Source organism: Hyaena hyaena, unplaced genomic scaffold (genome assembly GCF_003009895.1).
Source record: "Hyaena hyaena isolate Hyena2069 unplaced genomic scaffold, ASM300989v1 scaffold_1224, whole genome shotgun sequence".
Taxonomy (NCBI): domain Eukaryota; kingdom Metazoa; phylum Chordata; class Mammalia; order Carnivora; family Hyaenidae; genus Hyaena; species Hyaena hyaena.
The window spans coordinates 212,489-237,544 of record NW_024081846.1 but is presented as its reverse complement, the minus strand read 5'-3'; the positions used below and the strand labels follow the sequence as shown (position 1 = coordinate 237,544).

The window sequence follows — 25,056 nt, the reverse complement described above, 5'->3', positions numbered from 1 at the left end:
GAGCCCTGCATCAGGCTGTGCACTGAGCATGGGGCCTGCTTAAGATTCTTTCTTTCCCTCTGCCCCTCTCCCCTGTTCATGCTCTTGCTCTCTTTCTCTAAAATGAAAAAAAGAAAAAAGTTCAGGTCCTACAATGCTAAATTAATGTTCTCTACAATTTCAGGACTGGGCTATCACCATTCCCTGAAAGATACAGTGGCTTCCGTGGCCCTTCATATTCTACTACTAAGTTCTAAAATCTAAATTTTTTAAACGTAAACATGAGAGAGTTCAAAGAGTCACATATTTGTTATAAAAGAATTTTATGCAGTCCAGGATCCATAGACAGAATAATATTTTATTAATATAACAACTGAATGTGAGTAGAATCTAACTTTCACCAGTATCCTCTTCAAGGAAGGCTTAGCCTGACCAGGATTGGCAACAGCTGCTCGGGAGAGACCTATTTTGTTGTTTTGAACTTCATGTTAGCAAGGACGGTGCTGCTCCATTTCCAACATCTAGGTTGCCTTAGTTTATTCGAGTTTCCTATTTCTAGTTACCAGTGAAATTCAGAAAGTCCTTCCCTGTCTCTTGAGCTTCCACTGAAAAATGAGAAAAATGCAAATGGAGGAAGGGTGGGGCTCAGGACTGACACATAAAGAGTAACACCACTGTCTCCACAAATTCCACCATGAAAAGATGTGGGCGACTTTGAGAACCCTCTCTCCTTATCTTTCTGTAAGTTAGCATATATTCCAACTCTTCTAAGAAACTTGGTTGATCATTATTATTTCCTTTAACCATGCACAAATTCGTGTATCTACTTTACTCTATAAATATTTGTGAAGTACCTACTACATGCCTCAACAATATGTGTGCCTAGAAATTTGTACCTATAACACTAATGTGGAAGCTTGGTTACACCTCTTGGTAATTATTTACTTCTGACTTTTTTCTTGAGTAATCTTGTGTCTGTAGTCTGAATTCTTCCCTGGCAAAAGAGACTTTCTTCTATTGTTCATCAATCCCTTAACCACACCTAGCATGATGTAAACATATAGTGGAAACTCAAGAATTGCTTATTAAATTTGTCAGAGAAATAGAACTAAAAATCTTCTCTCAACCCAGAAATCCTCCTTTCCACAAAGGTAACAGGAAAAGAAAATTTTATCATTGAGTAAGAATCAAACTAAAATGGGATGTGCATCCCAGACAATCCACTAAGAAATTGTAAAGGCATAATGAAATCTCACCCTTTTATATAACCAAGCAGATATAATCCATTATAAAAATGTTCTCAAGGTGGGTGCCTGGGTAGCTTAGTTGGTTAAATGTCCAACTCTTGGTTTCCATTCAGGTCATGATCTCACAGTTCATTGAGTTCAAGCCCCATGTAGTGCCCTGCATTGACAGCATGGAGTCTGCTCGGGATCTCTTTCTCTCCTTCTCTCTCTGCATCTCCCCTGCTTGTACTCTCTCTGTCTCTCAAATGAATAAACTTAAAAATGTTCTTAAGATAAATAATAACTAGTCTTCAATAACTAGGAGGGCTTGGTAGCATCATTTGTCATACATAGTTCATCCTAGATTCACTCAGTAATTGGGGTGACCATCTGTGCTAATTGTCTGTATACAAAAAAATAGTAAGCTCTCATATCATTATGATAGGATGCAGTTTTGCAACTTGGAGTAGGGCACTCGCCAAAGTTAGGCTCCTAACCTCGCACAGAAACTGGGAGTAAGGGGCGCTCTCTTTCTTGATGTTTATATTCCAAAGAGATGGCTCCCAGGTCCCTGAGAAAGCCATTGCTAGGTCACAAAGCTGACAAAAGACATATCTAACCTTCAGAAGGACTTATATATGACATAAGTAACATATATACATATATATGCTATGATTATACACATATATATGATTCAAAAAGAGGAGAAACTACTTACAAATCTTCTAAAGTAAATGCTCCGAGAGAAGGAGAAGTCTCTTACTTTCAACAGGGAGAATAAAGCTTCTTTAAATTTTTTTTGACCTTGCAAGTTAAGTGTCAAAAGTGTTAAGGAACTAATTTTATTTATTTATTTATTTTAATGTTTATTTATTTTTGAGACAGAGAGAGAGAGCACAAGCTTGGGAGAGGCAGAGAGAGAGGGAGACACAGGATCTGAAAAAGGCTCCAGGCTCTGAGCTGTCAGCACAGAGCCTGACAAGGGACTCGAATCCATGAACTGTGAGATCATGACCTGAGCCAAAGTCAGATGCTTAACCAACTGACCCACCCAGGAGCCCCAAAGGAACTAATTTTAAAACATTTTCCTCATTAAAAGGAATTGCCTTCTCTCACGGTGAAACCTGGAAAATTATGAGAAGATTCAGCTTGACCACCTTATGGAACTTTGGAATGGACAAGTGGATCATGGAAGACACAAAGCTCATACAGAGCTTTGAGTCTCACAGAGGTGCATAGACTTAATTAAACCACATCTTATTTTTCATGAGAAAGAAGCCAACAAAGGCTATATTTTAATTATTTAGACATAATTTTAGTCCTGTAGGAAAATTCCAAGAATTTTCAAATAATTCCCAATAGCCTACTCTTTTGTAAGATTCCCTAAATGTCAACATTTTACATGTGTCTTCTTTTTTTTATTTCTGTCTCTCTTTTTTTAAATGCTTGGAAGTACTTTGTAGACATCTTCTCTCTTTATTCCTAAATACTTCAATGTGTTCCCTAAAAACATTATCTCACATACCCAAAGAACAATGTTTAAAACTCAGGAAACTAATAATGACATGATAATAGTATCTAATCCACTGAACTTTTTCTGATTTTGCCATTGACCCATTAATGTCCTAAATAGCAAAAGAATTTCTCAGATCATGCATTGTATTCAGTTGTCATGTCTCTTTTGCCTCCTTTAATCTGGAATAGTTCTACAGTAATAAGTATGTTTCTGATCTCTTTAAATACTATAGAGTTGGGGCATCTGGGTGGGTCAGTCAGTTGAGTGTCCAACTCTTGATTTTGGCTCAGGTCATGATCCCAGGGTTGTGGGATCGAGTCCCACATTGGCACAAGGCCTACTTAAGATCTTCTCTTTCTCCCTCTGTCTCTCTCCCTGCTCACTCACTCTCTCTCTCTCTCTCTCTAAATAATAATAATAATAATAATAATAATAATAATACAGAAGAGTTAATTCCATATTATATTCATCAATACGTGAGATGAATAATCCAAAAACTCATCTTCATGTCAAAAGCCTTCTCATTTCCTTAATAAATTGAGCACATTCCTTATTAAAAATAGCTCATTTGAATATTATCTTCACTGATGCAGATACTAACCTGAAGAGAAATGGTCAAATGTAGACAACAACGAGATGAACACAGAGAAGAAACAGAAAGCGCAGGGAGCCATATGCTGAATGAGCAGTTCCTGTACACATAGGGAGGCTATGTGTCAGAAGTTTGGAGAAAATACCTATAGGAAAGCATCTATTCCTTCTCCAGTGCTAAGCTCCTAACAAACATTAAGTTCTCAAGGCTCTGTGTATGTATCATTCCACACCCCTTCACATTTATGTATTAATAAGAAAACATTCTCTACAGAAATTCCCCTTCAGCCTATACATTTAAGGTAGATGCTGATGTTAAGAGGGAATCTTAGCAACCAGAATGCTCTTTACATCAGTGGATGTTCATAAAAAGAAATGAACGTCCACTGATGCATATTTAATAATCTAAATAGTTTTCAATGATGCTGAGGAAAACAGGTTTCAGTAACAAAAGAGGCTAAAACAAGAGGCTCTGGATGAAGTCTTTTCAAGTAGAATCATTTTAATTGTCTAGATATTCTATTTTAAACTTTCAGACTTGACTGTAGCCTTGTAGGTTGATATTTACTCAGGAGTTATGCATTAACACCTGCTACACACACACACACATACACACACACCTATATTGAAATGTCCCTCACCTGCCATTAATAGATTAATTAAATAATTAGTTAATTTCTTTAACTGAGCCAAATGTAGATTTTCTTTGATATATACTTTTAGTTTGGGTTGTGGCAATCTTTTATCCAAATTGTGGATATTTTAAAAGATCCATTCAAGTCTCACCTCTTCTAAGAAGGCATAATTACCAATAAGTTTGTTCCTCTATGAAATCTTTTCTTGACAGTTTGTCCCAATCAGCCCAGAACTGGTTTAATACTGTATGTGTGTCTTCCTAATCTGATTAATGAATTCTCCTGTAGGCAAGCCCTTTGAGGTCAAACAGTAATGAAAGTTTCTGATGCTAATGGCATTGTGTCAGTGTTGCTTGGGAAACGGTTTGATTACCAAGGCACTCAATTCCTGAGACTTAAGCTTAATGGATGAAAATGTGAAATGCATTGGAGGTCCTAGGATTACAGTAACTGTATCTTCCCTCTTCAGTTTTACCTCTCGTTAGGTACACTAGATTGTTCAAGAGGCCATGAAACAGTATTTGTTAGAGAATTGCCATTTCAAAAATGTACACTTTATGGAACATTCTGAGTACAGAGATGTCACAAGCCTGCTTGGTTAACACAGTTGATAATTCCCCCATCACACATTACTGCATCAAATAGCTTACTTATAATGCACAGATTGTGAATCACACCAATCAATAGTTCAGTATATAACTTTAATAAATGTTTACAATTTTGGCCATTCATGTTTTACCTATACCTGTATAGTTTTACATGGACTATAGGATAAGCCATGAATGAATAAGGAACACTCAGTAGAATTCACTTAGAAAAGTGAATTTAAACAAATGAGAACTATCAAGTACTAAAAAGTACTAACTAAAACTTTAACGTTTATTCTAAGCCATATAAGTCCACAATTGTGCTACAATCCAATTTTTTATGTTTGAGAGTGATGAAGTTGCTATCTTTTAGAATGTAAAAAAAAAAAAAATAAACCAGCCTTGTCAAAAAGTTCCCATTTCCAGTAGCACAACTGACAACTATTAGTATTTCATTTTGGAATAATTTAGGTTCTGTTACTATAAGTACAGGTTTACTCTAAGTACAGATTCAGGGGAACCCTAGTTCAGGCGACTATGTCTAATTTTAGGTGTGCCTTTTATGTTCAGTATTTATTAGGTCATTTGAGTGGTTATGCGCCCTATGAAGAATTTTATGAAATATATAATATAGCTTATCTCTCAAGCACATGAATATACAAACACACGAAGTTTAGCAAATAGTAAAAGTCTTCCCTAAACTTTTTAAGCATTAGGAAATATTAGAATTACATGGTGCTGCTCTATGGGACAGTAAGCCTGCTATAAATTACAAAAATAATTATCCTGATCTTGCAAAGAAACAGTGGTAAAGTGAGTGTGCTATGCAAAACTAGAATACTTTGACCTGGAATCACCTAGGAGTTTGCAAGAAAAACATTTGGATTTATAGCTCTGACCATGAAGCCCATATTGTTTTCATGTCTCATCTAACCTCTAACTAGATGTATTACCAGTGGCATAATATACAAAATACTCTGGGTACACAGAACTTACTATAAACCATATCGATATTAATCATAAGTTACTTAATTCCAGTGAGGAATTTGTGTTGTCCAATTCAGTCTGCCAGTTAGTTGAGATAAACCTGAAGTCTAAGTGAGATGCTATTTCTATAATGCTTTAGGAAATGATGGGATCCTTCCCATTATTGTAAGCATTATATACATATATTTAACTTACTTTGTTGTTTTTTATTCTTTCAGCTTTTCAATGTTTCCAGTTTGGGGGTTCCTCCTGAAAAGTCATAAGACAGTACTCAGGAACAGAGATGAATTATTTGCTTTTATAAGGATGACTTTCCTAGATCGTCAGCATAAATTGGACAAAAATGACCCAAGAAGTTTCACTGATGTCTTTTTGGTCAGACAGGAGGAGGTAATGGTGTTTTGCTTAGGGGTTATCTTAGCCTATTGTTTATTATTTGGTTTAATTAATAGCATCTGGAGGAAAAATATTTCTTTCAAAGAAGGATAGCTGGACTCAACTAAGTTAATAATGGTAGATTGCACATTCCAAGACATGCTATTTAATACATTCTCCATTCTCGAATATTTTCTGCTGCTTTTCACATCACTCTCTGAAAAAAAAAAGTGTTTGAAATACAAGATCTCAAATTTTATCTTTTAGAATTAATATTTTTATTGCAATCTGGAAAATGTGTTTCAGTTGACTAATACTAGAAAGATTACTTAATGCAGTTTAAAAAAAAAAAAAAGAAACCGTGTTGGGCATATTCTAATCACTCCGGTAAAAACTAATTTCCAAATGGCAAACACAGTTTCCATTGTTAGAACTATTTATCATTATTGCCATTGGGATAAGCTTTATTCAAACATTCTGCACAAAATCCTCATAACAAAAATTTCCACTGTACTGAGGAGAGAATGCAGTGCTTTGCTTTTTTAAATTCATGTTAGGTTATTTCCTATGACTGTCCAGTATAAAATTATTTCATCACTGATGCTTCCTTTTCACCTTTTAGGAGAAAAGCTACATCTATTGTCCATTTCAGTGATGAAAATTTGGCAGCACTTGTTAGTAATCTGTTTGTGGCTGATATAGAGACCACGGCCTCCACGATGTGCTGGGGGCCTCTGCTCATGATGCAATATCCTACGGTCCAGAGTAAGTCTCCTAAGATTCAGAGCATTGCCTGAAGGACGGACTCAGAAATCTCTTGATCTGGACAAGGCAGAATTCTACGGCCACACTGGATACCTTTAATTTATCCCCTTGAGGACAGTGGATACCTTTAGTTTCTTTTTTGACATAAGAAATTAGATTTCACTCCCTAAGCTTCCTGAGACAGTCTGCAGGTGTCACTCCATGCCAGTCCCAGAGGAGCCTCGGGAAGAGAGGCCTCAAGTAGAAGTGCAGAGAAAAGATGAGTCAGACAGAACTCAGAAAGCACCTGGGTTTGATTTTCACATGGACAGGAAAGCGAGAAGACGCTTCCAATATCCCCTCCCACCCCAGGCTCTAATCACTGTTTTATGCAGGAAAGGTCTGTGATGAGATCACCATAGTTGTGGAGTCAGCCCAGCCTCCAACTGCAGATGGAACTCAAATGCCATACACAGAGGCGGTCATTCACAAAGTGCGGAGATTTGCTAATATCCCACAAGCTTACCTCATGCAACCACCCCAAATTGTATATTTAAAAATTACTATAGTCCCAAGGTAAGGGTTTAAGAAGGGGAAATGAGGGGAGAGGGACAGGATGTCAGTTGCTCAAAATCACAGAAGCACTGAAAGAAACTATTAAAAACAATCTCAGCCCACCTTCTTCCTTCCCGCCCTCCTTTCCCTTTTTCCTCTCTATCTCCCTCTCTCCCATCCAACAAGAAGTAACTGAATGCATCAGTGTGTAAGTACACAGAATAGGTGGTAATTACTCCGTGCAACTTCATAAGGTATAGTTATTTTTATGCGGTAGCTGAGGAAGGTGGGGTTCAGAGGGATTAGGCAAAGTTGATGGGAAAAGGGCCAGATCCCAGGAAAGGCGTGCCCCTGTGCCCCCATTTGGAGCACTGTTTTTACCTCACAGGGCTCCTGACAGCTGCATCTCCCGCCTCACTTCCCTCTCACACGGAAACACCCTCAGGCCCTCTGCTTCTCAATCTTACCACTTCCATATGCATTCTTGTGTTTTCCACTGGCAACCTGAAGGACAGTATGCATAGATGTTTGCTAAAAGTACACTGAAGACAGGATTGGCATGGTAAGCCCATGGCACTAATTCCTTCCTTAAAACTAGAGCTGCTGGCTACTTCTGGGCCCATCCCTGGATGAATCCATGGGGGCCACTGGTCATGTGGACCTCTCCCCACACTATCACTTCCTGTCCTGCACGTACCCTGCAAACCCTGCTACCTTCATCTTTGGGGTTGCTCTTCCCAGTACAGATTAAGCACAGTGTTGGACTGAATTAATCGGATAAATAGCTGACATGGGAAAACAAATATAACCAAGGTCAACAAGAAGAAAAAGAAACCACCAAGGAAGCTAGAATAATGGCAGGATTTCAGTCCCAGTTATCTACCTGGCTACAACCTAGATAGGGCGCTGTATCAGAGTTTTGCAGGTACAGGGCATCTCACACGCCTACCCATGCTATACTGGGTGTTAGTCCCTGGGTTTCACTGACCCCAGGGGAAATAATCTAGCATAGTTGTTATGAGGAGGAGAAAAAATCCACAATGCCCAGGTACGTATAATTATAAATAAAAAAATAAACAAAGCAAGGAAGTTTTAAAACAAAACATATTTTAAAAATCATTTTAATGTTTATTTATTTTTGGGAGAGAGGGAGAGTGTAGTTAGGAGAGGGGGAGAGTGAGAGAGAGAGAGAGACAGACAGAGAGAGGGAGAGAAAATTCAAAGGAGGGCTCTGTGGTGACAGCAGAGAGCCCAATGCGGGGCTGGAACTCACAAACCACGAGGTAACGACTGGAGCCGAAGTTGGATGCTTAACCGACTAAGCCACCCAGACGCCCCAAAATAAAACACTTTAAAGCAGTTGTTTGCTTTTTGTGACTCAAAAACTATACAGATTCAAGTGATAAAACAGCTAACCACAATGATGGTATTCCAAAGCTTTCTTAAAGAGGAGGCTTATGATTAACTAAGGTGAAGCAGTGAACACTGGCCTTAATTTAGGGACAGGGCTTTCCCCTTATTCTTGTTTTGTTTTTAGTTTTCAGAATACTCTTTCCTGTATCACAATTAAGATTCCTTTCTTTGATGGACTACGTTGTTTCAGAGCCTGTGGCAAGCTGTGGAAGGGGGGTAGTTGACTTGTAGGAGTGTTTCGAGGGGACCTGTTAGGTTTAGTTTGTCCACTATCACAATCTCTGGGGGTAAAAGAGCAAAACTTCACTGAGCCTCAAACCTGACAGGAACTGCACCCAGTTCTAAGGCTCACAGTCACATGAGGACTATTTAACTTCCTTCCTATAAATTTAGAAACTGGGACATACCAAAAGTTAAATAACATGCCGTTATCGCAGAGCAAACATAGGACTATGTATGAATTTGTTTCCAGTTCTGAGTCCAAGGCTTGTGACTCGTAGTACGTACTGAACAAAAACCTGATTGAGTAAATGAATGTTCCACACTCCATTTCAAGCCCTGCCCGCTGCACCCTCCACTTCTCCTCTGGTATCCTTCTAGAACACACTGATTCTGAAAAATTGTCAGCCAAGACCTTCACGCATCTTTAAAGAGCCACCATTTTAGGAAGGTATTTAATGTCTGTCATCAACGACATTTCTCTTTCTAGGGCAGTGAGGTCTTCACTTTGCTGACCTCTGTACTTCACGATCAAACACAGTGGGAAAACCCTGACACAGTTAATCATAAGCATTTCCTCAGTTCTACTGGAAAGTTTATCAAGAAAGAAGCATTCATGCCCTCTTCAGGGGGTAAGGTCTCCTACTTTGAAACAGGTGGTTTAAAAAATCTGGAGAGATTCCGCCTGGTCTGAGGACTATGCTTAGGCTTTGTTTGTTTTTTTCCATGTGGCACTAAACAAGAAAAATGGGAAAGTGGAAAGACACTTTTCTCCCCAGGCTTTAAATTGGCTGTAAGGCATTAGGCATTGGAATGGTATTTTCTTAGGGAATCCTTGAAGACTCCTTGTGGCTGAAGCTAGCATACAGCCTTGGGAATCTGATGAGGAAGGGTAGCAGGGTGACGATGTGCAACTCACTTCACTCCAACCAGAAAAGCTTTGCTTCAGTATGTGTAAATACCTGTGTTTCTCTTAGGATTTCTTGAGTGGGGAGGGGGGGTTGGGGCTTAGGAAGGGGACGAGAGAAGAGCTTTCCACAAGAGTGCATTTTGGAATCCAAGGAAGTAAATGAATTTACTCTATAATTGTCCAGATCCCTAAGAACCTGAATTCTTCATTCCTAGAAAAGAATCTTAGAAAAACCATACCATTAGCAGTTTGTCACCTTGTGCCTTTCCACTTAAACAACAGCCTAGCACTCACTCCAGATACCCATTCAGTGATAGGTAAACAGCAGTCACCTAAAGGATATACTTTCCTTACGATGACTCAAGGATACAGAGTGATACAAAGTACAACACATGCTCCAGTTTTTTTCACACAAACACATACATAGGATGATACATAAGAAAATGTAGCAATGACTCCTGATTTCAATAAAAATGTAATATCATATCTGGAAACAGAGTGAAAAGAAATGAAAAATAATCTACACGCAATTCAGTGTTGTGAGCTCAATTTTTCTTAATGCTTCCTTGCATTATATTTTGGGGGGAAACAAAAGCCATGGAAACAAACAGTAATCTCTGGAGGGTTCTTCAGCTACATACATCTAATTCTGAACTCTCATTTTATAAGGGAAGAGATGGAGCAATTAGTTTATCACACATAAAGGTTTTTTTCTAGTCTCTTCTATCAGACCTTGGATTTACTGATGTTTACGTTTAGAGAAAAGAAACTGATGTTAAAGTTTAAACAGAAGAAGTTTTGCCCCCCTTAACACCCCCTTTTCTCCGTGGACAATTACTTTTTCTCCGACCAATACTGTCTCCAGGTCCTCCATGTTTTCTCACACAGCTGGGCCTGGAAGCTTCTTTGGACCATGAAACAAGCAGTAATAGTCTAGAATTTTGCAGGGAGGCTCATCTTCACCCAATTTTGCCAAACCTGACCTCAGAAATTCTAAACATTTCCAGATATACTGTGTGTGTGTGTGTCTGTGTGCGTGTGTCTGTGTGTGTCTGTGTGTGTCTGTGTGTGTGTGTGTGTGTCTGTTCCTGCTCTAGGAAACCTAGGAGTATTGATACTCTTTATTTATCCTAGACAAACAAATGGAAATATCCTTAACATGTGACAATCACAAAACTATTACAATAAGAAAACATGTCATAAAACCAGTTTTGTGTGCGAAGTGCTCATGTTCCTTTAGTTGTGTTGAAGTCACTCTTCCCCAGTCCTTTTTGTAGCACTTCTTCCTTACTGGATTCAGATAGAGATGGTGCTCTCTGGAGGCCTTATCTGATCTTTATTCGTGATCACTCCTAACTAATTTCGCATGCAGTACTACTTTTTAAGATAAACAAGATCATTTGCTATGTTTTCACCTATTTATCTTTAAAAATAAATGAAAATGATACATGCTTTGTCTTGTTGGGCAGCTAGACTCTTAACCTTGAAACTGAATAAGCCTAAATATAGGGTAGATAATTCACACCCTAAGTTGCATTACATACCCATTTAGATGACATCACTCAATCATACATTTCGTTCTGGGCAGGTGGGAAAATCTGATCCCAAAAGCTAGATTAGGTGTTCCTTCCATGGGCTCCCTAAACACTCTATCATAGCTTGTGACGCTGTATTAGATTTACCTATTTCCTTGTTAGGCTCACCTACTGGGCAGGAAGTCCCTTGTTAGGCTCACCTACTGGCAATAGATTCAGAGCCAAGCTCAGTTAAATACCTATATCTTGTTGACATTGCACATGCATCGGTGGATTGAATTGTTAGTTTTTATTTAATAAACGTTTTCAGACACAGAGAAATAGTGTAGATGGCCTGTCATCCCGAAAAATCCTGCCTTGCTACTAGGCATAGTGAAAACCTATTCCCCACCCCTCCATTTGTGGAGCTAACCTGTTTCCTGGAAGTCCTATATAAACCAATGTGCTACTCTTCCCTGGGTTGTAAAATATCTACATCTAAATATTTTTCTGAACTCTGAAGTCTTTTGTGACTCAGTACACATCTGAGTTATCTTCCAAATTAAATAAACAAACAACAACAAAAGAAATCTAGCTGGGGCGCCTGGGTGGATCAGTTAAGTGTCTGACTTCAGTTCAGGTCATGATCTCATGGCTTGTGAGTTCGAGCCCCACACATCAGGCTCTGTGCTAACAGTTCAGAACCTGGAGCCTGGTTCGGATTCTGTGCCTCTCTCTCTCTCTGTCTCTCATTCTCTCTCTCTCTCAAAAAAAAAATAAATGCACACACAAAAAAGAAATCTGCTGGACTGTCCACAACAATTTACTGGCAGGAAACCAAAGTATCAGACTTAGGATTTGCAGACTCTGAAAGCAGGAACGAAAAGATTTGGTTGGGTCTTCTGAAGGACTGGAAGCAAAAACTCTTAATAACGCTATACCTCAATCAAATACATCATGATTGTTCTACAGTATAACCACAGAACTCATTAAATTTGAGCCAGAAAAAAGGCATCATTGTCAACACAACAGATCTTAAGAAATATATACAAACATTAAGCCTCCTGTTTCGTTTTCTTAATAAAAACTTATTGAAAGACTTCCTTCCTCAATTTTCACTGATTCCACTCTTCAGATACCTTGACATTTTCCCAAATAAGTCATATTCCAAAAGTAATACTAACCATGTCTCTGTTCTTAAAATGCTTCAGCATGACCTTGTCTACTTATCCTTTGGCCTCAGGCCTTAGATTTCCTAACTCCTACTCTCTGTTCTGGTCAGAGTTGAAGTTTTTTCAGCCCTGAAAATTTTCATGACCCCTTCCACATCTTGCCCCATCTTTGCCTGGCTGACAACTTCTCACCCTTTGCATAAGAGCTGAGGTACAAAGCTGTCACACAAAGGAGGAGTTCTCCCTGGCCCTTCAAATCACATTGGGTACCTTCATTATCTGTTCTCATGACACACTTGGCTTTACCTGCTGTACCATTTTTCACATTATATGTTAATGTTTCTTTAGCTGCTTGTCTCCCTCTTGGGAGCTCATACAGTTGTTAGCATATGTACTTAATTTTCTATTTCCAGGGCTTAGGCAAAGTCCATGAGGCTCAGAAGACGTTAAGCAACTAATTCATACATTCTAAAGTAGGAGAAATCACAGGCGGCCAGCTTTTGTCTTTGTCCAGACTGTGTTTCGGATTTTTGTGCTCATATATCTTTTAACCCTCCACTATGTCCATCTCTCCGGTTCGCCAGATGTACACTGGTGAGTCACTGGCTAAAATGGAGCTTTTCCTGTTCTTCACCAGTCTCATGCAGAAGTTCACCTTCCAGCCATCCCCTAGGGTCTCCCATCTGGACCTGGACCTAACCCTGGACATTTGCTTCATCACTCAACCTCACAAGATATGATCTCTGCTCCGAGCCAAGGCTCTACAATGCAAGACACAGCCCTAGTTCTCCATACACCTACTTCCCTTTTCTGCATTTTGCCAGCCATGATATTGTGCCAATCACTTCAGTTTTACTTAAATCATCAGCCACATTATCCCAGAGGGTTCTGAGTTCCTGTGCTAATCAATGTAGTGGAAATCGCCTTACTGCCATTCTCTAAGACAGAACATTGGCAACTAGAACCTTCACTTCCTGCCCTAAGTTATCAAGTCAAATCTGTTTTCCTCCAAGGCATAGGAGACATCTAAGTATCAGCAATCAATAGTTTTAATTGGTTTGGGCAGGATAACTATATAATGCTTTGTTCTAGAATGCCCAAGAACATCGTCAAAATGGCAAGGAAGAAAATACAACTTAAAAAAATGTTTTAATGTTTATTTTTGAGAGAGAGAGAGAGAGAGAGAGAGAGAAAGCACAAGCTGTGGGCAGGCAGAGAGAGAGAGGGAGACACAGAAACGAATCTGTGGACTGCTTTCACTCATAGAGGGAAAAGACACAATTTTGATTAGAGATCTGGAAATCTGAGCTTTAATTCCAATGCTTTAGTACTCCATGTTTGTGACTTTATGACCACATGTTGGCAGTGGCATACTTACTGAATCTAGCATCAAAAAGAGGATAATTTTTAAAACTAGACTGAGAAATAAATGTTCAGCCATAATTATAAAGTAAAACAAAGAACTGTGATCCTTCGGCTAGTCTGATATAATAATAATTTTTGTAAATAATTGTCAAGTAACTAATAAGTAAATTTTAATAAAGTTGAAGTGTGTGCAAAAGAAACAGAACTACTTAATCACACAATTCATGTAATGTTTTATTTTCTTGATTCATTCTTTAGTTCTAAAATAATGAATAAAAAATAAATTTAATGCCAAATGTTATCCAAATTCAGTGAAACAGTTTATGTATGAACTAAATTTGCAGTTATCAAACAAAAACTATTACTTTTGCTGTTTCCTTATTTTAAATTTTACACATAGCATCACATGAAGTGTCAGAACTGAAGTAACTCAAGTTCATTTTCTTAGCCACTATAATTGCTGTTAATGTTTATATTGAATCTTGAAATGCAGGAATATATAGGGGTTGGAGACAAAACATGCACTCCTAGTGAGTTCAAAAGATTCAGAATCCTTAGGAACCTACTCTCAAAATCTACACATGTAGTTGATTCTGCATGTATGTGTGAGAGAGAGAGAGAGAGAGAGAGAAATTAGGGAGCCAACACTGAAGAGCTCTTTAAATTATCTTCCCCATAAAAAATAGAAAAAAAGCTTTTAATGTATTCATTTCAAGGTTACATCTGTATTATTCAAATTCAAACAGTAGTCGGGAATTTTTTAGAAGTTAGATCAACAATAGAATTTTTTTTAAGGTTTTATTTATTTCTGAGAGAGAGAGACAGAGTGAGCAAGGGAGGGTCAGAGAGATTGGGAGATACAGAATCCGAAACAGACTCCAGGCTCTGAGCTGGCTGTGAGCACAGAGCCTGATGCAGGGCTCAAACCCACCCACGAACCATGAGATCATGACCTGAGCTGAAGTCAGACACTTCATCGACTAAGCCACCCAGGCGCCCCAACAATAGAATTTTTTTTAGAGAGGGGTGTTCTATCACTAAACGCTTGGTGATGATAAAAAGCAGATAGGCTTTTAGACCAGCTTTATCACTGTTTTAGGATCTCTAAAGATGACACACAGCTTATGTGTTGCTCCTTGGGCAAACCCTGACTATTGCCGAGTCCTTGGCATGTCATTAAATACAGGTCACAGAATCTTCTTTGTTTCACTCACACATTTTTTTAAGCTTACTTCTTTATTTTGAGAGAGATAGAGCGAGTGAGCGAGCAAGCAGGGGAGGGCAGAGAGTGGGAGAAAGAATCCCAAGCAAGCTCCACACTGTCAGCACAGAGCCCGATGCAGGGCTTGAACTCAGAAACTGTGATATCTTAACCTGTGCCAAAATCAAGAGTTGGACGCTTAACCAACTGAGCCAATCAGGTGCCCCCTTCCATTCCAAAAATTTGATTATAGAATCATTTCACTTGTACATTTGCATATTTTTCCACTCAATTATGCTGGGATAGAAAAGATTGCATAACCTAATGTAATACTGTACACTAATTATGCTACAATAAAAAAAAAAAAGTAAAGGACTGCAGGGCCTAAACCATATAATCTCGGGGTTATATGGATTAATTAATACTGAGGTGGGTTTGGGAAGTCCACAGGTACTCTCACGGCTTCTGAGACATGGAGACCAGGCATCAGAGAATCAATCTTTACAGAAATTGACTGTGTACAGAAGCCCTCACTAAGAGCTGTCTTGTCTTCATAAAAATTATCTGGTGTCCATTATACGCCCCTACCCTTCTTCCAAGTAAGTTGAATTTGGGAATTCAATTATACCCACTTTTCCAAAAACCTAGTCAGCTTTCAAAATGACCTCAAAGTCATCAGGTGTTTTTGTTTTTTTTTTTTTTGAAGTTGGACATGTGGCTAAGGATAATAGAGCGGGTATAGAATCAGCTTTTAACAGTCAGGGTTTTACGCCTGGGGCAGGTTGTCCAACAAACCAGCCTTGAGATCAGGCTTACGCACCTAACAACCTCAGTGACGACTGGGAAATCTCCATGCCCAGGAAGGCTTTATACAGCCCTTACCTCAGAAACGAGGCACTAATCCATTATACAGCATTTTGGGTTCCAACAGTCAGGGCTGAACTATGCCAAAGCATATGTCACCCCCATAAACAAACTACTTGCAATGCTGTACTCTGGATGTTTCTAAAAATAGATATAATGGGATTATCTCCAAAAAAGCATTCTGTGACTGGACCTTCCAGAATTCTGTGACTAGGTCTTCTGGTTTCTAATTCTGTCCTCAAGATTGTCCTAAAATTAATGAGACTGAATATAAAAGTGGACAATGGCCAGGGCATGTATGATAATATATGAAAAAAAAAGAGAGAAAAGCATCTTGGTAAAAGCCACTGGTTTGGTTATGATATGACTTCTTGTGTTGTAGGTATTCTGGTCTGTTACAAAAGACTGAAGCCTGGGTTAGGATAAAAAGTGAACTAAACGGTAATAACAACACATAATAATAGTAATATATAATAGCTAATATTGAGTGTTATTGTTGTTCCAAGTATTTTTAACTTACTCCTAGGGAAGAAAAAATCCTAGGATATTGATACTATTTATCTGGCTGTAGAATTCTGACCTACAACTTGTGGAGCAAATAGCTTGGGAAACCACAGCCTCAGAAGCAAATAGCCCAGAAAGATCAGAACTTGGTTAGTGACTGCCAGCTTCCCACTTTTTTTTTTTTTTTTTTTTTTTTGGTACCCTTCCAGCACGGGACAGAAAGCCCTCATCCAAACATACAAATACAAGAAGCTTCTCTATAAATAATTTTTTTAATGTTTATTTATTTTGAAAGAGAGAAAGAGAGCACAAGCAGGGGAGGGGTAGAGAGAGGAAAGAAAAGAATCTCAAGCAGGCTCCAGGCTCAGCGTGGAGCCAAACTCAGAGCTTAATCTCACAACTGCGAGTTTGCAACCTGAGCCGATACCAAGTCAGTCGCTTAACCAACTGAGCCACCAAGGTGCTCCACAAGAAGTTTTTTTTAGATTGCCCACTTCTAGCTTCTCCATGCTAATAGTTTCCAGTCAGAGCATATGTGAAGCCTTCCTGTTTTCACTGCTGTCAAAGAAAAACTATATCAGACAGAATGAACAGGCAAGGAAGAATTTATTTAAGACTTATAATTTAAGAATTTATTGTAATAGGAGAGAGGTTGAACTAAACTCTGAAATAAAAGGCGGGAGAGTTTTTAAGCACTGGGGTAGGTCAGTGGAAAAGTACTGGAGGGCACTGGGGGTGGGGGATCAATTCACTTAAGCCATCTTGCTTGCTAATTGATACTTATTAAAGTAGGTTCTTACCCTCTCCCAGACACTGGGATAGGAGCCCTATCTTTTTTTTATTATTATTACATTTCCAAGAGATGGTTCCCAGATTTTTTTTTTACAAATAGTTTATTGTCAAATTGGTTTCCATATAACACCCAGTGCTCATCCCCACAAGTGCCCTCCTCCATGCCCATTCCACCCCCCACATCCATCAGTCCTCAGGTTTTGTCAGCATTCAAGAGTCTCTCATGATTTGCCTCTCTCCCTCTCCCCCATTTCCCCCCTTCTTCTCCCCCATGGTCCTCTGTTAAGCTCCTCCTAATCCTCCTATGTGTGCAAACATATGATATTTGTCCTTCTCTGCCTGACTTATTTCGCTCAGCATAACACCCTCAAGGTCCATCCATGTTGCTACACATGGCCAGATTTCATTCTTTCTCATTGCCATGTAGTATTCCATGGTATAGATAAACCACATCTTCTTGATCCATTCATCCGTTGATGGACACTTAGGCTCTTTCCATGTTTTAGCTATTGTGGAGAGTGCTGCTATGAACATCGGGGTCCATGTGCTCCTATGCATCAGCATTTCTGTATCCCTTGGGTAAATTCCTAGCAGTGCTATTGCTGGGTCCTAGGGGAGTTCTACTGCTATTTCCTGAGGAACCTCCACACTGTTTTCCAGAGGGGCTGTACCAGTTTACATTCCCACCAACAGTGTATGAGGGTGCCCGTTTCTCCACATCCTCGCCAGCATCTAGAGTTCTTTGATTTGCTCATTTTAGCCACTCTGACTGGTGTGAGGTGGTATCTCAGTGTGGTTTTGATTTGTATTTCCCTGATAAGTAGGGATGCTGAGCATCGTTTCATGTGTCTGTGAGATGGCTCCCAGATTCTTGAAGATGTTCCTCATATGCAAAAACAGACATGAGGTTGAGAGATTTACATGCCAAAGATGCAAAGAAAGAATGTCAAGTTTTCTAAAGAAAATGCTCCAAGAAAAGGGATGTCAGAAGCTTACAGTCAGAAAGCAAGCTGTCTAGTTTAGTCAAGCTGAGGGTAACACTCAGGGCACCTTTGGTTACTGTTAAGCATTCCCGCTGCCCTGCCTGCCTTTGCTTCCCAGCCCAGTGCCAAGTGATGCTGGCTCTTTTCTTTCCTATACCGAACTCCAAATAAAGAACCTCTGTCCGTCCAGGTTTGCAAAGGCTGAAGTCTCCCCCAAAATATTCATTCTATCTTAACACATAGATTTCTAAATTTGAACTTAAAGTTAATTCCAAGCCTCCTCGAAGCAAGTCTAACGTTCTGTTGGTCACTACTGGCAGCACAGTGCCTAAGAACGTATTATAACTTCTTACTCTTTCTTACTCTTTCCAAAGTAAACTGCACTGTGTCTTATCTTCATATGGAGAAGTTATAAAGATTTGCCCTCCTTAATTACAGAGCAAAGTACCCACTAGAGTTCTAAACAAATCAGGGTGTTCAACAGTCACGGCCTTTGTTTTCTTATCTGAATCACTGACTTGCTGATTCAAATTCAGGCTCCACCTTCCTCCATGCATTCCATTAACAGGAGTCCTGACTCAGCCTGCAGACTGTTGAAATTGTGTTTTCCTTAATGACTTCCTGCCTTTTTTCCCTTAAGGGGTTTTTACATTAAGTACTGCCTCACATTCTTAGGTAATAAAAGAACCACATTTCTGAACTCTAATAATGTTTCATTATGAAAACCTTTAGAATAATGACTCTTAAAAAAAAAAATCACAGATTTTTTAGAGATCTCCTTGCCCATTCACAAATCAATATATATCTCACTCACTCTTTTGTAATCTCTATATGCTTTCGTAATTCTACAAAGTATTATTTCTGTGGCATTATTAACAATTGTTAATGGGGAATAGAGGGAGAAAATGAAAACTTTTTAGTTTTTGTGACAAAGTAGGATAGAGCGCTACACACAGCATATCTATGTGTCTATATCTATCTATCAATGCTGCTCAAACTTTAATGTGAGACACCCAGTGATTTCGTGGGAATACAAATTCTGATTAAATAGATCTAGACTGGTGCCTGAGATTTCGCAAGTCTAAAAAAAAACACACAAAAAAACCATTCTTAGAGATGCCCATGCTCCTGATTCACCTTGAACAGTATCAGTATGTCTTAGTTTTTATAATTGACACCACTCACATTTTATAATTGCTTATGCCAAGAAAAATATATGTATACAGGCATGTATATACACATAAATACAATAAAATAAATACAAGACTGGAAACGTATCAAATATTAACAGATTTGGGGTCATGGGTGAATTTTTGTTTCCTTTCACTCCAATTTTCTTTTTCCCTGCAAACTATTTCCTCAAATACAACTTTTTCTTGTAACAGAAAGATTTTTCTTTCTCCTTTTTATAAGCAAAATGGAACATAAAGTATTGGTGATAAGTAACAAGAATAAGTGCAGCAAGCCAAAGGTGGCAGAAGATGTGGACAAAGGTTTTAAGAGAGATCAACACTTGCCTAACGGTGATTATGTGGCAAAGGTCATGTCAACACTTGCCTGATGGAGTTTATTTGGTATTTGCCTTATGGTCACTTGAGTGGCCACGTGGCTTCTGGAAGCCCTTTCTATGATTCATCCACCTAAGACAATTATAGATGATCACATTTTTCAGCAAGGTGGAGGTAAGACCAAAGAGCCAGGACCCAGCCCTTCTCAGAGATTTCTTAGTATTGAGGACACTCAAATTTCACTTTGGATTCACTTCCAGGACTTCTCAGGCTCCTCACTCAACAGGGTTCTGTTTGGATATTAAAAACTTCTGAAGCTAATTCAAAAGTACTTCAATTTACTATTTCATATCAGGGAGACCTCGGTTTAAAGGAAATCTTAAGTGCACTGCAGGCAGTTAACAAGAAGTTAACTTGCTAACAAGCTACTAAGTGCTTTAAAAATAATTTTTACTTTAGAGGCACCTGGGTGGCTGTTAGTTAAGTGTCCAATTTCAGCTCGGATCATGATTTCACAGCTCATGAGTTCGAGCCCCACACTGGGTTCTGTGCTGACAGCTCAGAGCTTGGAGCCTGCTTTAGATCCTGTTTCCCTAGCTCACTGCCCCTCCCCCCTTGCACCCTGTCTCTCTCTCTGGGTCTTTCTCTCTCTCTCAACAAATAAATAAACATAACAATAATTTTTACTTGAGATAAAATTAACCTAAGCATACTTGGACTAAAAGAGTTAAGCTGAGGGGAATAAATACATTTTTGACAGAGATAAAATTTAGAGTTGTCTATTCTGCTTTACTGGGACAACAGGGCATCAGATTTAAAACCCCAGAGGGGAAACTAACCTGACACCTAAAGAAAGTATTCAAAACTCCTACCAAGGGGAACTAAGCAGAGTTGAAACCTCTTCAAAGACTCTGTAAGCATGGTGCACCTGACCTCTTTGAAGCAAGATGTGGAGGTCACTTCTAAGAAATTTAAGGATATATTTACTTGATCCATTAAATGCTGGGAAAAACCAGAGATAAGTGTTTTCTTTTTTTTTTTTCCTTTCAGGAATGCAGAAGAATCCATAAAAATCACTGGTTTGGGTTCTACAGGATTCCTGGTGTTATATGCCTTCTAATGCTTGCTTGGGATGAAAGTGAACTAAACAATCACAACAAGACTATCTCAGCATTTATAATAATATGCCAAATACTATTCTAAGGATTCTTCATTTAACTTAATCCCAGAAAAAAAAAAAAAAAACTTTATTATGAGGGGAATGCTATTTATTATTCCTACTTAAGAAATAAGGACACAGAGGCACACAGAGATTAAGCACTTGCCCAAAGTCACAGTTACCAAAAATGAGCCAGTTGTGAACCCAAGAAGCTGAACTTCAGAGTTTGCCTCCATAGAGAAGGCAACGAAATGACGTTTTGGTCAGTGTTACGGAAGCTTTTCTTGCTGACTATATATTCAATGTTCAATCACTTGGGGCATGTAATGACTCACAACCAAATTCATTAAACTCATTTTCAGGCCTGAAAATTGTCTACCAAGAAGTTTAACCTCACATGGGGGCCAGACAGGGTTGTAAGAGAAAAGGATAATTCTCTTTGTGGAGCTTATATTACTCTTTCCGCCTACCAAGCAGCTTTGAACCAAGATGTGGTCAGTGTTGAATCCCTCTCTCAAGTGTGGTTCTCATGAACCTAAGAACTGCCAATGTTGATCCTCTGGCCAAAAGTCCTTGTAGGACTCTGGGACATCGAGGTGATTCTAGTACCTTCCATAAACATGAGTCAGAAAACTCAGGATGCCCTGTCATCTTTTGACTCCCTACAAGGAAGTCCCTCTAAGGGCTATTCTCAAACCTTTAGAAGGGAGACTGTATTCTTACCTACTAATTTTACACAATTACTAAGCTGTGTGACCTAACCAATTCCATGACCTCTACACCTAGGTTGGCTCATCTGCAAAAGAGGGATGTATCACACTAATCTTGTCTGCCAGGAGGCAAGAGGTGGATCAGATGATATTTGAGAGCATTTCAAGCTCTGAATTGAAAATAAAGGGTGACGACAGAGGAATGAAGTGGGGGCACCGTTCAAATTTACTCCTCAAAGCCAGAGTTCCACTTGTTCTGTTAATTCTTGCAGTAACCAAATACTCCTTCAGCAGAGCTGAAGTCAAGCAGTACATCTCTAGAGGCCATGCTTTGCTTCTCACCAATCTCCAAACCAGGCCACGCTACTGAAGAGTTCATGAAAACACAGTTTAATAAAAAACATGAATAAAATGCGTTATTTCAACAGCACCAGAAAAAACTTTTTTCTTTTCCAACACATCAAGAAAGATGTATTTTCAATTCGGTCTTGCATACAACTGTTATTAATAAGGAACCAAGGACATGAGTAGATACACAAATCATGTATTGGCAAACTATACATTATCCACCGTTAGGCCCGATTTATCTGCCGTATTTTAAACATCAAAATAAATAAAAACCAGATAAAATGTATTTTTACTAGACTACTTTGGAGTAGTAAAACCTATTTAAATGGTATGTTACCTTCAAAGCTGTGTCTTCTGTTCTCCCCCCTCTTCTTTTCCTAACTTAGTCCCTAACACTTAATGAAATAAAAAAGAAATATGTGCACCTCAGAAGTACAAAAGAAAAGATTGTTTCCTTGCTGCTTGATTTTAATGTTCCCATTTCTTTTTACTTTCTTTTTGAGCTTTAAAACAAAGCCTCTCTCCCCATCTACTCCCACCCCCTTTGCAGAGAGCAGACCTCAAATTTCACCTGATTTTAGTGCTTGAAGAGCGGGCTCGGAGGCAGCAAGGAGATCAACTGAGATGTACTGCAAAATGACACTTAAGACTCACATTTTCTTATCTCAAAAGGCTCACATTTTACCAATCTGAAAATACCTTTCCTGCCCCTCTTCTCAACGACTTAGGTCCCCAGGCCGTCACAGTATTTAAGGCACAAACGAGGTATTACGTTGCTCACTGTTCTTCATTCGGTTTGGGGTGTCGTCCGCCTCCCCGAAGCGCTGCCCCAGCCTTTTAAAAAGTCTTCCCGTTGGTTAACTACGGGTTGGCGTTCCCGGGAGAGAATTTTTCTTTTCTTAAGGATTATTGCTCATCCTCCTGACCGCAACATTCCTCAGGCTCCCCTTTCCTGTTTCGTATCCTCGGGCAATCCAGTCCTCGGGGACCGTGAGGTGACCTCTCCCCCACGCCGAGAGAGCCCGGGGTTCTCGTGGGACCGGGGGGCTGGCGCCCCACTGCCTGCTTCACTCCCTGCCGGTGCGAAAAGTGACCGCGGTCATCGAGTGCTCCTCGGTGCGCCGGGTCATGCGACCCTGAGTCCACGCGGTCCACAGCACTTCCTCTGTCACCTGATAGTCCACAATCCGCACGAGGACGGACCTGGGCGGAGCTGCGGGGTCCCGCGGCGGGGCTCCGAAGGGGGCGTCTACGGGGCTTCCAAAAATGCCTTTTCCTGGAAAGAAGGAAGGGCGGGCAGCTTCCAGGTCGTGTCCGGCCTCCTGGGAAAGGTCCTCCCCACCGGCCACTTCTTCCCGCGCAGGGTCCCCTTGAGTCCCCAACCATCTCTCCGGGTGCAGAAGGAAGAGCACTTTCTCTTTGACCCAGGGCTCGCAGTCCAGGTTCTCCGCTACCGGGAGATTCTCGGGAGCGCCGCCCCGGCTTCCGCTCGCCCCCGCCCCCGCCGCCGCGGGACTCCGGGAGCCGGGGGCCGGGGGGGCCGCGCGCCCCATCTCTCGCAGAAAGGAGCCGGCGCGCCCCAGGCTGAGCGGGGCGTCCGCGAGATTCGCAGGCCCGCGGGGCCCCAGCCTGGTGGGAGGCTCATTCATCTGTCGGCGTTTCGGCGGTTCGCGCGGCAAACTCCCGCTGAGCTCGGGAAAGCGCGGGCGGTGCGGGCTCTGGGTGTGGTTCCCCGGCCGCTCGCCTCGCCCCGCCCCGCCCCGCCCCGCCCCGCCCCTCCTCGCCCCGCCCCGCCCCCTTCGCCCCGCCCCGTCCGCGGCCCGCTGGGTGCCGACCCCGCCTCCTGCAGCTCGGCACCGCCCGGCGCGTCCACCTGGGTCCGCCCAGCCCGACCTCCCGGCAGTCGCTCCTCTTTCTCCTACCTCCCCTCCGCCCCAGCCCTGCCGCTTCTGTGGTACTTCTCATCCACCCCCTCTTACATCTCCGGTGTAGTCTAGTTCCCGCCTTCTGCTTTTCTACGGGGCAGAGGCGCAAAGACACCCTCGCACGGCTTCCGCCTGAAGCGCGGGCGGCTAGGCGCCCTCTTCTTTGCAAGCTCGCGCCTCCAGGTGAAGGGACGGGGGAGGTAGTTTGGGTTTTGTTTTAATTATCTGAGTGAATCAAATGCCTGTGGAAAGGGTTTCGTGTCCACTCCAAATCCATCCCCATCAAGCTGCCAAGATTATGTGGGTCTAGGGATCCGGCCAGAAAAGTTGAAGCTTTGAGAACATCGCGTCTGGTGGGTTTGTTCTTCGTTTGGTAGGGGAGTGGTCGCCCCTGTCCTCGGTTTGCTAATGATCAATGCTTATCCCGCGAAGGGGTCTAGTGCTTTGCATCGAACGAAAACAAAACAAAAACACATCACTAAGTGAACGTCCTCAGGATTTAGAATGTTGTGTTTGCGGCGTTTTTGTATTTTTTATTTTTTTAGAACAAGGACCAAGATATCTTTTTTTAAAAGTATATTTACTTATTTTGAGAGAGAGAGTTGTGTGTGTGTGGGCAGGGATAGAGAGAGAGGGAGAGAGAGAATCCCAAGCAGGCTCTGCACTGACGGATGCAGGCTCGAACTCTCAAACCATGAGATCATGACCTGAGCTGAAATCAAAAGTCTGAGGCCAGGCTTAGCCAACTGTGCCACACAGGCACTCCTGCGTCATATTCTAAATCTACACCTTTACTCTTCCACTCCCTTTCTCTTTAACCCCAGTGGTTTTAAAAAGAATGCATCTCAAGTTCTGAAGGAAAAGAAAAGAAAAAGAAATATATATATATCTATATATATCTGGGTAGACTTTTGGAATCTACTCATTGGCTGCCTGCTGATACCCTCATCTTTGGTGGGGTTCAAGGGAGAAACTAGTTTACAGAAAAAGGGGAGCTTAATTTGTGATTGCCAATCCATCCTTAGTAGCAGGTGCTTGTTTTACTAGAAAGTGCTCACTGTTTTCCTGTCTACTTTAGGAAAATGACTTGGATGGTGGAAATTTCTACCCGTATCTGAAGGACCAAGTGGTGTGGTGAAAGAGATATTTTGGAAAGGAAAGACTTTCTGTTGTTTGCCAAGTCGTTCATATGTATATGAATGTTAGAGGAGTGAGAAAACCTGGGAGAGATCTGGCTGAAAAGATGCCTGAACTTGGGCTGTTAGCTGCTAACT

The 25,056-nt window shown here is 40.6% G+C and overlaps 1 protein-coding gene across 1 annotated transcript; it reads right to left on the bottom strand.

The window, feature by feature from the left end:
- Positions 1 to 16,749: 16,749 nt before the first annotated feature.
- CUNH6orf141 (chromosome unknown C6orf141 homolog) lies at positions 16,750 to 23,548 on the bottom strand. Its single transcript, XM_039222903.1, has 2 exons — positions 22,557 to 23,548; positions 16,750 to 16,915 (listed from the first exon to the last, which is right to left on the bottom strand). The coding sequence occupies exon 1, from the start codon at positions 23,504 to 23,506 to the stop codon at positions 22,925 to 22,927; it is 582 nt and encodes a 193-aa protein (XP_039078834.1). The 5' UTR covers positions 23,507 to 23,548; the 3' UTR covers positions 16,750 to 16,915; positions 22,557 to 22,924.
- Positions 23,549 to 25,056: the final 1,508 nt, after the last annotated feature.